Source organism: Nematolebias whitei, chromosome 16, assembly GCF_014905685.2.
Source record: "Nematolebias whitei isolate Nwh7 chromosome 16, NemWhi1, whole genome shotgun sequence".
NCBI lineage: Eukaryota > Metazoa > Chordata > Actinopteri > Cyprinodontiformes > Rivulidae > Nematolebias > Nematolebias whitei.
Window position 1 is genome coordinate 17,332,479 of NC_056513.1, and position 13,282 is coordinate 17,345,760.

The 13,282-nt window shown below is 37.6% G+C and overlaps 1 protein-coding gene across 2 annotated transcripts in view; it reads right to left on the bottom strand.

Moving 5' to 3' along the window:
* The window catches only part of xpnpep1 (X-prolyl aminopeptidase (aminopeptidase P) 1, soluble), a 25,978-nt gene that overhangs the window by 1,963 nt on the left and 10,733 nt on the right, over positions 1–13,282 (bottom strand). For both annotated transcript variants that reach the window (XM_037690326.1, XM_037690325.1), the window contains exons 10-19: positions 9,385–9,474; positions 9,217–9,267; positions 8,219–8,277; positions 7,478–7,555; positions 7,319–7,390; positions 6,364–6,424; positions 6,148–6,217; positions 4,604–4,777; positions 571–647; positions 366–464 (exon numbers count right to left, since the gene is read on the bottom strand). In XM_037690326.1, the coding sequence (XP_037546254.1) occupies positions 366–464; positions 571–647; positions 4,604–4,777; positions 6,148–6,217; positions 6,364–6,424; positions 7,319–7,390; positions 7,478–7,555; positions 8,219–8,277; positions 9,217–9,267; positions 9,385–9,474 (831 nt within the window). The remainder of the gene's footprint in view (positions 1–365; positions 465–570; positions 648–4,603; positions 4,778–6,147; positions 6,218–6,363; positions 6,425–7,318; positions 7,391–7,477; positions 7,556–8,218; positions 8,278–9,216; positions 9,268–9,384; positions 9,475–13,282) is intronic.

Consider the following 13,282-nt stretch of genomic DNA (forward strand, 5'->3'; position numbering starts at 1 on the left):
ATAAATAGTTAAAACTATTTATCTGAGAAGCAGACTGCTTTGAATTTAACTTCACCACAGAACTCTCATATTGAGCAAGCATGAAGGCGACAGTGGAAAGGAAAAACTCCCTCATGAGGAAGAAACCTTTAGCAGAACCAGGCTCAGGACAAGCAAACATCTGCTTTGACCGGCTGGGTTTGATAGGAACAGATACACAATGGCAGGTCAAGAATCACATGTTAAGGTAGAAATAATAACTACATGTATGTTGTGTTATTGTCCAAATGTGTTTCCCATTAACAATAAAATATGAGCAGACATAAAAATATGAGCTGACAGAAGCTTGGCAAGTAAAATATTAACTTTTCACTCAGATGTTTTACCTCCTTATGGGTGAGCAGCTCTGTGCTCATCATTTTCACTTGGATCGGGACCAGAGTCAGAGGCTCGAATGTCAGACTGCCCCTGTTTCTGTATTTGTACTTCACACACAACAAAACCAAATGTTATTTTGTCTTATTTACATAAACTATGCACTGATGAGAATTCATGGCTTAAAATGATGATTATTAGTGATCAGGGTCTTACTTTGGACTTAGCCGGAACAACGAGGACCACGTTTTCAAGACGAATGCCAAAGGATCCATCTTCATAGTACCCAGGCTCTTAAGAGATAACACATAAATAAAAAACATACACAAACAACAACCACAACAACAACAACAACAACAACAACCACAACCACAACAACCACAACAACAACAACAACAACAAAAGATTTATGGTGGGCCTACAGAAAAATAAAAAATAAAATCCTCCTACAGTTTTGACAAAACCTCATCTGTCATCTAAAGATGTCACATTACTGGAATTTTAAACTTACAAATACCCAGTAGAACAAGATATACTCAATACTATATATTTAAGTAAATAAAAACGATAGTTTATATTAATATGCCTCTTAAATTATCATAGGTCTTGAGATTAGCAGTAAAGAAAGTGAACTATAAGAGCAACATTTTAAAAATGTTTTAATCAGCCTCACTTTTATTGTTGATTTTTGTTATAGTTTGTTTATATTGTTACATATTTTAAAACTGTAACTGTAGTTTTTTGTGTGTGCTGCTTCCAGTCTTGTGCAGCTAACTTTTCTAAAAATACATCAAAGATCTCAGTGAGTCTTTCTGGTTAAACTGCTGAAAAATAGAGATGTATAATAACTGCAGCTCTGAGATTTTTTTTTTCATAGTTGTAAAAAAAGAAAAAGGCCACATAAACAGCCCGTTTTAAAAAGTACCAACCTTCTAAATACATGCTTTCAAAATAAAACTTCCAGACAGACAAAGTTTTTAAACTAATATACTAAATTTCATTCAACCTAAATAAATGAATCACAAAATTTGGATTTCTTTCTTTAAAAGTAGAACGCCACACAGATGAATATTTTTGTATTCTACTTGTCTATTACCAAAGTATCCCTTAGTAATATAGGATTAAATAAATCCTAACGTTTTAGTTGTCCCATCTTTGTGACTTCCAGTAATCCGAACATGCATTAATTCAGTCTGATATTTTAGAACAATTACAAGTTACAAATGTACTCAATTTACAATCCTCTTATAACAAACGTGAACTGATAATTATTTTCCATTTGAGATTGTTCAGCAGAATTCTTATTGTGTGAATGTTTATGGTCTCAATAGTCTTGCTCCACTATATCTGACTGATCTTATAGCTGTTTGTGAATATAGGAGAACACTGAGATCATCCAATACTTTTCTACCGTCTGTCCCAAAGTCCATCTACAAACGATGGGGTGACTGGGCCTTTTCTGTCGTTGCACCAGACTCTGGAACCATCCAACCTCAGGACTTGCGCTCCATCGCTGATATGGAGCTTTTTAAGTCTAAACTTAAAACCTTTTTATTCAGGCAGGCTTTTAATACTGTAGGGACACATCAAGGTTTTTCTACCATCAACTTTTATTCTTTTGATACTTTGAAAGTAAGACTGACTCTCACTCCCAAAGCTGGACAGTAAGAAACCATGTTACAAAAATTGAACAACAAAAATCTGTTATTGTAATTAATTGCACGCCTGTTATGATTTCAGCAAAGCTGAAAGGCCCTTTGTATGAGAACCTTTCCATCTGACCTTTGAAATATAACATCTGAGCGTTATGAGTATCTCTTCCTAAAAGGGAGGATTTGTCCTGCAGTCTTAGAGTGTGGGAAAGAACCACCCTATTGTTCCTCAAGGACTCTTTGGTAATAGTGAATGTATGAAACAACATTGCCATACCCACGGTAGAAGTTGTTTTTCTGAACAATTTAATTTTCTGAGTTCTCCTGAACACAATTGAATGTTTTGCTGTAAAACTGCTATGAAATAACTTGTTCCTTCTTTCTCAGCTTGGTACTCAGTTTAATCATGCATAAGAGAAAGTAGATGTAAAAAAACTGGTAATCAGAAGTTTCAACTGTTATTTGCACAAGTTGTAATGAAAATGTTTATGGATGAGTCAAACTGCTTACAAGTCTTAATTATCCTGCTGTTATATTGAGCATTTACTAAAGCAGAGTAAATTAGCCATTTATTTTTAATATTGTTATTAAAGTTCAAATGAAGCGGTAACCTGAAACAAAGGTCCATCCTTTCTGTTTTGATTGAGTCGACCATCAATATTGTTAACGCCCCCTACGTCAGAGAAAAGTTATTCTGACGTTTAATTTAGAGCTCAGTCTTGGGGAAGCTTTTGACGAAGAAAGGTCAAGCAATCGAAAATTTATTCCAGAAGATAAGAAGTTCCATGCAGAAAACGCAGCCCTCCGGAAGCGTCAACTGACCCATCGGGAGCCAGTTATCTATCGACTCCAGATTTCAACTGATGTCCAGTGTCGAGGGATATCCACCTTCGACGCTTAACTCATCTCAAGAGAGTCCCTGTAACCCTCGGGCGGTTGAACTAGAACTTCAAATCGGTAGGAAAAGCTGCTCCTTCTCTCTGCTGGTGTCTGGTGCTCAAGATAAGAAGTTGTCCAGTCTAAGCAAAATTCATCATTATTAATTAGAATTAAGTTTTCTTAAATTGACAAATCACATCTAGCCAAACACTTCTTTTAGTTAACTTTATAGATGATAAATTACTCTGCTTTTGAACCTCATAATTCACCATATTACAGTTTAGAAGATAATTCCATAACCTCTTCTTGTGTAGTCAAGTTAAAGCCATTATTCATTCTTCAGCTGTACTCGTGTATCAAAACGTTCAGCTCTTTCATGACAATCCTGCTTTGAATTTTAGTATTGGTGCAACTTTAGCTTTTTGAAATATTTAGCCTTTTCTGCCATTTTTTTCCTCATAGAAAATGAATTGAGCTCATTTTACAACCTTTTACTGCTCCAACATTTTTCAGTCAGGTCATCTGGACAGCTTCTTTTTTTTGTGCTGAAACGTTTTGCCTTCGATCCAGAAGGCTTCATCAGTCAAGGAAACAACAAAAAACTGATTCTTCCCCCAACAGTATACAATCCAACAGACCAACTTAGCACCAACAAAACTGGTTTGTTCCACTTTGGAGTAAGCTGTTGGGGGAAGAATCAGTTTTGCGTTGTGTGTTTCCTTGACTGATGAAGCCTTCTGGATCGAAGGCGAAACGTTTCAGCACAAAAAAAGAAACTGTCCAGATGACCTGACTGAAAAATGTTGGATTGTATACCTGGATCATTGAGCATGGACTTTGTTCTTTTACTGCTCCTTTCACATTTTGTTCTGCTTCAGCTTCTTTCAGTTTCCTTTTGTAAATTTAAACTTTTATTCAGCTACTTTCAGCTAATTTCAGCAGTTTTGTGATCATTTTAGATTCTTGCTGCTAATAAACATTTTTGTGCTTCTTTTAACTTATTTCTGCTAATTTCAGCTTATTTATACAAATATCAGCTTTTTGTGCTATTTTGGCTACTATTTAGCTGTTTTATGCTAGTTTTAGCTTTTTCAGCTAATTTCACATTGTTTATTTACAGTGTTTATTTACAGTGGTGCTTGAAAGGAAACTAGTTTATTCCATTGCATGCAGTATTTTTTACCATATAAACATTCATCCACCCATCCAGTTTCTGCTGCCATCTGTGGTCGGGTTGCAGAGGCAACAGGTCCAACAGGGAATTCTAAGCCCAGAAAGGATATACTGGGTATATAATCCCTCCAGCAAGTTCTGGGTCTACCCTGGGGTCTCCTCAACTAAAGGTATTCATGATAAATAAATCCATTTCAAACTGAGATCACCTTCTCTCTGCATCTGATTTTTTCTTTAGAAAAGTAAACTTATAGTTAAAAGATTCAAAAGACAAGAGCAATGTTGAAATACTGCAGGTATACAGATGAATGACAACCTGAAGTTTTAAATTTTCTATACTGCATGATGCAATGATGCTTGGTTTTCTCAGATAATATCAAAACACAAAATGTAAACCCCTTTGTGTTTATTAGGAAGATACATAATATCACATTTCTGTGCTACACTTAAAAGTATTAAAAGTAATTCATATGTGTAGCAGTTCCTCTTCTGTTTCACACATTAAGACATTTCAGAGTTCAGAAACCTCCTGTCCAGTGTCATACCGTCACTGACAATCATGCCAGCCTCCAGAGGTTCATCAGCGAAGGTTTTGTAGCTGATGCCGCAGGGCCCTTCGTGGACATTGAGGAAGCAGCCCACACCATGACCCGTACCATGAAGGTAATCCAGTCCTGCCTCCCACAGAGCCGCACGGGCAAACGAATCCAAGAGGTGTCCTGGAAGGAAAATCATGTTTTACAGCAAAAGGACTGAAAAACGTGTGCGACGTTGTTTTATCATCTTAAAACAAGTCTCTAATTAGAGATTGATGGATTGTATACCTGGATTATTGAGCATAGACTTTGTTGTTGAAGTCTCCAATTACTTTAAAAACATAGTTTTGTTGAGTTTTGTTTATGTGCCCTGTCGTAGCTCATCAAACTGTAAAGATCTCTTCTTTTGTCCCCCATCTCATGCAGGCTCAAAAAAGAAAAGTGATGTTTAATTACAACAAGAAAACTTGTTTCCCCTCTCACAGTTTACCTCAGTATCTATTTCTCCATTCATTAATTATCTTCGGCTTCTTCTGGAGTCAGATCGTGAGGGCAGCAGTTTGAGCAGGGAGGCCCAAACAGCTCTTTCCACAGCCACCTCTTCTGGAAGGACTCCAGCCCAGACAGACTCACCAGTGTGTCCTGGGTCTTGTCTAGAGAGGCGTCCAGGGACCATCTTTAGCAAATGCCTGAACCACAGCAACTGGTTCTTCTCATTGAGGAGGAGCAGCAGCTCTAATCCAAGTCTCACTGATAACTGAACTTCTCCATCTCTAAAGGAGAGTACAGCTATCTAACGGAGAAAACTCTTTTCAGCTGCCGGTATCAGTATTTTTATTCTTTCGGTCACTACCCAGTTTGACACCATAGGTGAGGGTAGGAGCAAAGACTGACAGGTAAACAGAGAGCTTCATCTTGCAGCTCAGCTCCCTCTTCACCACAACGGACCGGCACGAAGTCTGCAACACTGCAGAACCTTCACCCACGTGTCTATCGTTCTATTACTCCATTCTTCCATGACTCGTGAACAAAACTAGTACTTGTCCTGCTCCACTTGAGGCAGCACCTTACTCCCAAAACAGAGCGCTGTCCACCCTTTTCTGACCGAGTACCATGGCCTCAGATTTTGAGGTGCTGGTTTAAATCCCAGCTGTTATAATTTAAATTACTTATATAAATGGTTCTGTGAGGCTTGCAACACAGGTTTCTAACCACAAATGATAATATGCCTTATTATTCATAAGTTAGTACATGTTTCCTTAGATAGATAACTTTTACTAATTGTCTTTTTTTATGTATATGAATGTTTTTGATCAGTGCCCTGACATGATTTCTGTTGTGACTTGGCGCTATATAAATAAAATGAACTGATCTGAATAATGACTCGCTGTTCAAAAGGAAGAATAAAACATTTGTCTTCCAAAAATTACAAATGAACAGTATGATATTTTTTTTTGCCTAACCAGTTTCTAGTCTTTTAAAGTAAAAATGTAATGCTCAATACTGATACCTAAAGTTTAAAAGTAATCTCTGATGATAAAAGTAGTGGTCACCTTTTGTTCCGTTGGGGAAAACAGCAGCACTGACTGCTATGTGTCCCTTCAGTACGTAAGTGAAGCATTCCTACAGGAGATGGAAAAGTAGAAAATTACACAAAATAAAGACTACATTCAGGTTTATTAAATAATTACAACATTTCATAATCTCTCAGCAAAATTGAAAATTATCCTAATAGATTCAATTAATGAAATCTGTGACACTTAATTCACCTTCTCAAAGGCAGACGGCGTCCCAAAGTGGATGGTGCGGGTGACGTCTGTGGTTCCATCACTGCAGAAGACAAAACATTAGTATTACCATACTTGTTGCTGTATCAGTCACACGTTTTTGCATAAATTAGCATGCCTGCGACTTATACAGTGAAGTGACTTATTTATGTTTTTTCCCATATTTATAACTCAATTTTTGGCTGAACTCTTGACGATTTCATTCTTTCTGACATGAAAAACATTGAACATTACCATTTTCAGCCACTAGAGGGCGCTTGAGTAATATGGCAAGCCAAGTGTTTCAATAGGTAGAAGTAGCTATTAATGAAACACTTGGCTTACCATATCAAGCCACCTTCGTCTCACTCTAGAACTCCTGGAGCAAACGTCAAATCAGCTGCATTTTGCCGCACCGCCCAGGCGAAATGCAGCTGATTTGACCTTCAAAGTGCATTTATTAAGGAAAAGTTAAACAGAGACACACCTTTGCTATAATTTTGAGCAAACAAATAATTGTTTTTAAGTGTTAGTCTTGTTAAATTCTTGTAACAGTTTTCCTGTGCACGCTCCCACGGCCGCCATTTGGCAGCCAATCGATTTTTGGCACAACACTTCCGGGTGGTCAGCGATGACGCATAACAAATGTGACGCATCAGCTGTGATACATAATAGATGCGACGTATATGTAATGCGCAAGGTTTTATATGGTGAAGTGACGTAGTTACGTTTTTTCCCGACTTTATTAGACTTATTTGGACTGATGCGACTTTTACGGCAGTGTGACGTGTACGGCGGCAAGTACGGTAGTATGTGTAAAGGGTACAAAATATATATATTTCTCTGTTCTCTGAGCTGCTAATTTTAAAAGGCATGGATAAAATAGAAGGGGGTGACATACTGGTTAGTTTTAATACACTTGATGTAGATAATAAATAACTGAAATACATTATCTTACATGTACTGAGCTCCAGAGTCGATCAGGTAAACTTCATTCACGGTGAGAGTTCTGTTGGTTTCAGGCAGCGGTCTACAAGAAGGAAACATAGATGGACTTGACCACTTCAAAGAACAAAATCACTCTTTTTTTTAAACATATTTCCTTTTGTTAACTGACCTGTAATGTATGATTGCTCCATTTGGGCCCACGCTGGAGATTGTGGGGAAACTGAGGCCAACAAAATTTTTCTGTTGACTGAAAAAGACAAGGCACAAAAAGGAAAGTGATGGGACAGAAATGCACAAGCTTTAAAACCTCTGAAATGTTCAACGTTCTTTATTGTCATTCATGTGGTACATGAGGTGGAAAGAAATTTTGTACCCAAGGTCACCCCAAAATATCAAAAATATAAAGTACTGCATAAGTAAAAATAAACAGTATACAATTATCTAAATTATAAGATTATCTTAAAAGATAAATCACCAAGAAAAGTGTAAAACATGCCAAAACATATGAAACTTCCTGTAAGGTAAAAGTACAACTGTTTATTATAAAATAAAAATAAAACAGCGGGAGACAGTTGGTATTTTAGTGATAAAAAGCAGCATTTCTTCAGCTAAAGTTGTCTGAGGAACAAAAGGTGCATGTTCTCTGCAAGAGCTGTTGATTATTGTTACATAAAACTTAACTACTGAAACAACAGATTAGACAAAAAATATTTTGCAGACGAACAGGACAAACACTCTTTGGACCTTTAGTTTAACTCAGGAATCCAGTAGAAGAGGTTATTACTGCAAACCACTGAGTGGGACAACAAGTCGTCCAGCATCTTTCAAACACAGACGTTTGAAGCTGTCAAAATGTAAAACTTTATCAAGTAACAAGAAAAACCAAAAGTTAGGCACAACAAATATTCACCTGCGGAACTCTTCGGCTTTATCGGCTGCAGAAATCTCAGTTATGTTGCCTTTTTGGATCTAAAAACAACAATCAAAGTGCACAGTTACTGTAGGTAGAGAGTAAAAAAAAAAACACTTACATTTTAAAGCTAAAATTCAATGTAAGTGAGAAAACGCAACAAAGTTCATGCTCAGTCATCCAGGTACCAAATACAATAATTCTCATTCGGGTCATCTGGATAGTGAGAAAAGTTTTCTGATCTGAAGGTTTTCGCTCTTAAAAACAAGATATAGTAGTCCCTTGTTTATTGTGTGAGTTTCTGTTCTCAGTCCCCCGCAATAAGTGAAAACCCCGCCCATGAAGTAGGAATAGTAGTACTAGTAGCAAGTGTGAGGATTGTGCCCTCTGGTGGCTGGTTTTCATTCCTACACTCCCTGGTTTCCCTCTTTCTGTCTGATCTGTTCCAGCTGCATTCCTCACAGGTGTTATGTCTCATTAGTCACTGTATATAAGTCTGTGTCTTTGTGTTCCTGGTTGTCTGGGAATCGTCTGGTTTCCCTCCTTGAGTCTCCGGTGATTCCCTCCTTGAGTCTCCGGTGATTCCCTCGTGTTCCTTCGAGCCATGCAAGTGTTTTGCTGCCATGACAGCTTATTATTTTGTATTCATTAAAGTGCTTCTTATTTTACTCAGAGTCCTGCCTGCACCAATGGGTTCTGCTCCAAAACCATCACTCCTGACAGTAGGGTAAAATAATCTATTTTAAATTTTAAAAAATCCATGTCAATTGTGTGGCTTATCCATCAATTGTGTGTCCAATCCTACTTTGAAAAAAGGCGAAAGAGTGACTCTGCAAAAGTCGAACAATGAAGAAGTGAGGGACTATTGTACATTTAAAAAGAATTGCATGTGCTCATGTCCATGTACAAATTTGTTTCTCTTAAGTCGCATTTTTAGACCGCTGTTACCACAAACTCGATCCATTCTATGATCATGTGAAAAATGTGGCCACACAAACCTCCTTTTCCAACCAAGCAAAAAGTTCACAAAGGGCAACTGCATCCTTGATCTGTTGGTAAAAGCACAAAGAATACATGTTTAATCTTTTACAAGACTCATGAAGAAATCACAGGCTCAGTAAACTGAGTGTATTTAATTTCACAGATTAAGAGTTGGAAAAACTTACGTGTGCCATTTTCATGCCTTCTATCTCGGTAACGTTCTTCACAGCCTTAGCGAGACACAGTGGCGTGTAGGGGATGGGAGTCCTGTGAATCTAAGAAAACAAGTGTGCCACATACTGCACGTTATACGCCCATCGACAAACTATCACAGCAATCTATAGCAATGGTCTGGACAAACAAAAGCCTGACATAACCTTTGACCTTGAGCTTAGAACTTGGGTGATGAAACGATTACATGACTCACTGTCTAGTGATGATATTGGAGAATAGTCCAACATAGGCAAATGAAATGTTCCAAGACAGCAGTTGTATAGAAACTACAACCAGGTTATCTTTTTGACTGTCAGTTTAGGATGCTGTGTAACAGGACTTTTGTATTCTACTAACCAACCAAAAACAATTCAACAAGGAATGATGTCTAAATAAAATTGAGTTTAGCAGTCTTGTGTAAAAAAAAACAGCTGAAATATGGATAGAAATTATGTGCAAATTGAGTTGTGGCAGGTTGTGGCAGCAGAAACCTAATCTGAACCTTATAGTCCTACAGAACCTCACTGACCTACACAAGGCGAGGTCAGTGAACAAAGCCAGGCTGATTCTGGCAGATCCTGATCACCACTCCATGGTGAGTTCAGGTTGCTTCCATCTGGACGCAGATATCTGCTGCCCAGATGTACAAACCGGATTCAAAAAAAGTTGGGAAACTAAACAAATTGTGAATAAAAACTGAATGCAATGATGTGGAGGTGCCAACATCTAACATTTTATTCAGAACAAAACACAAATCACAGATCAAAAGTTTAAACTGAGAGAATGTATCATTTTAAGGGAAAAATCTGTTTCCAAATTTCATGGCATCAAAAAACCCCCAAAAAGTTGGGACAAGTCCATTTTTACCACAGTGTGGCATCCCCCCTTCTTCTTACAACACTCAACAGACGTCTGGGGACAGAGGAAACCAGTTTCTCAAGTTTAGAAATAGGAATGCTCTCCCATTCATGTCTAATACAGGCCTCTAACTGTTCAATCGTCTTGGGCCTTCTTTGTCGCACCTTCCTCTTTATGATGCGCCAAATGTTCTCTATAGGTGAAAGATCTGGACTGCAGGCTGGCCATTTCAGTACCCGGATCCTTCTCCTACGTAGCCATGATGTTGTGATTGCTGCAGAATGTGGTCTGGCATTATCGTGTTGAAAAATGCAGGGTCTTCCCTGAAAGAGTAGATGGGAGCATGTTGTTCTAGAACCTGAACATAGTTCTCTGCATTAATGGTGCCTTTCCAGACATGCAAGCTGCCCATGCCACAAGCGCTCATGCAACCCCATACCATCAGTGATGCAGGCTTCTGAACGGAGCGTTGATAACAACTTGGGCTATCCTTGTCCTCTCTGGTCCGGATGACATGGCATCTTGGTGTTCCATAAAGAACTTCAAATCGTGACTCATCTGACCACAGAACAGTCTTCCATTTTGCCACACACCATTTTAAATGACCCCTGGCCCAGTACAAACGTCTGAGCTTGTGGAGCTTGCTTAGAAATGGCTTCCTCTTTGCACTGTAGAGTTTCAGCTGGCAACGGCGGATGGCACGGTGGTGGATTGTGTTCACTGACAATGCTTCCTGGAAGTATTCCTGAGCCCATTCTGGTATTTCCTTGACAGTGGCATTCCTGTTTGAGGTGCAGTGACGTTTAAGGGCCCGGAGATCACGAGCATCCAGTAGAGTTTTACGGCCTTGACCCTTACGCACAGCGATTGTTCCAGATTCTCTGAATCTTTTGATGATGTTATGCACGGTTGATGATGAGAACTTAAAAGTCTTTGCTATTTTACGCTGGGTAACACCATTCTGGTATTGCTGCACTATTTTTCTGTGCAACAATGGTGGAATTGGTGATCCTCTTACCATCTTGGCTTCTGAGAGACACGGACACTCTGAGAAGCTCTTTTTTATACCCAATCATGTTGTCAATTGACCTAATTAGTGTTAATTGGTCTTCCAGCTGTTCGTTATATGCACAATTTCCTTTTTCCAGCCATGTATTGCTACCTGTCCCAACTTTTTTGGGATTTGTTGACACTGAAATTTTGAATCAACATACTTTTCCTTTAAAATGTTACATTTACTCAGATTAAACTTTTGATCGGTCATCTATGTTATATTACAAATAAAATATTGACATTTGCCATCTCCACATCATTGTATTCAGTTTTTATTCACAATTTGTTTAGTGTCCCAACTTTTTTGGAATCCGGTTTGTAGAATGAACAGACTGAAAAACTCATTCATCCCTGTAGCGATCAGGCTTCTCAATGAACACTGATGACTGAACATACTTTAATGTCTCAATGTCTTGTGTAGTACGGATGTTTTGTGTCTACCGAGTGTGAAACAAATTGACCCTTGGGGATAATAAAGATTATTGAATTTGAACTTGAACAATGTTTCCTCCAGGTCTTAATACTGTATAACTGTACAAAAAAAGAATATATAAAAAAGAAACGGCTAAAGAACTAAACTTTTGGATTACTAACAAACCAGTGAGCATGTTAACACTTTGCACACTGCAGACATTTTTTTCAATCTCACGAACTGAGTCAGTTGTAAGACTCACCTCTCAGTCTGCTCAGACTCAGCAGGATTCATTTAACAAACAGGAAGGAAGTAGTTAGGCTGAATAAAAATCTGAGGTATGGTGTGGCTTGTAGTGAACTTATAAAACGGCTTAAAAGTGCACATTGTGTTGCCACCTGAAGAACTTGAAACAAGTGTTATTTTTAAACTACGAAACTATTACTCTACACAAAGTGTTGTAAAACGGTGAACTCCGTCTTTAAAACACTAACCTTCTCTGGAATGTGTTTTTTTTTTTTTCTCACTCATACAAAATCATCAAGCTCTCCTGTTCATTATATTAATCAGTAAGTTTTTTCTTAACAGGTGCTGATTTTGCTCAACACTTTACTGTTATTTGGTGTCACTGCACTTTGTAGGGATCTATATAAACACAAGCATTTTTTAATTGTGTGAATGTTTATGAAGCATTCACACTATTGTGATCCATTTTTCTTCCGCATGTTTTTCAGCACAATTCTCGTCCCGCAGTTTGAGCTATTTCAACAAATCATAAATCAAAACGTTCAGCTCTTTCAGAACACTCCTGCTATGACTTTTGGTATTGGTGCAACTTTAGCTTTTTGAAATATTTAGCCTTTTTTTTTTTTTACCACTTTTTCCTCATAGAAAATGAATTGAGCTCATCTTACATCCTTCAGATCTTTAGATGTGTTTATAACCTTTTACTGCTCCTTTCACATTTTGTTCTGCTTCAACTTTTCAGCGTCCTTGTGCAATTGTAAACTTTTTCGTACTATTTTCAGCTAATTACAGTTGTTTTTTCAGCTGTTTCTGCTCATTTCAGATTCTTTCTACTAACTACATTTTTGTGCTTCTTCTAATGTATTTCTGCTAATTTCAGCTTGTTATGCTCCTTTCAGTTAGTTTCAATTTTTTCAGCTACTTTTTAGCTGTTTTATGCTAATTTTAGTTTTTTTCAGCTAATTCCACATTTTCTGCACTCATTTCAACTTTTTTCAGCCTAATTCAGCAAAACATGTGCTCTCCACTTCCTACTGGTAACTTAAGCTTCTTTCTGACCTTTTAGCTACTTTTCAGCTGTTTTTTTGTTGCTAATTTCAGATTTTTTCAGATAATTTCCACTTTTTAGTGCTAATGTCTGCTTCTTTCAGCAAACTTTTGCTCTTTCTTCTTTCAATTTAAAAACTTATTCTACCTTTTAAGCATTATTTGCTCATTTCAGCTGTTATCAGCTATATTGAAGTTTTTCATGGTAATTTCTGCTACATTTATATAAATTAACTTCCATTCATTTCATCTTT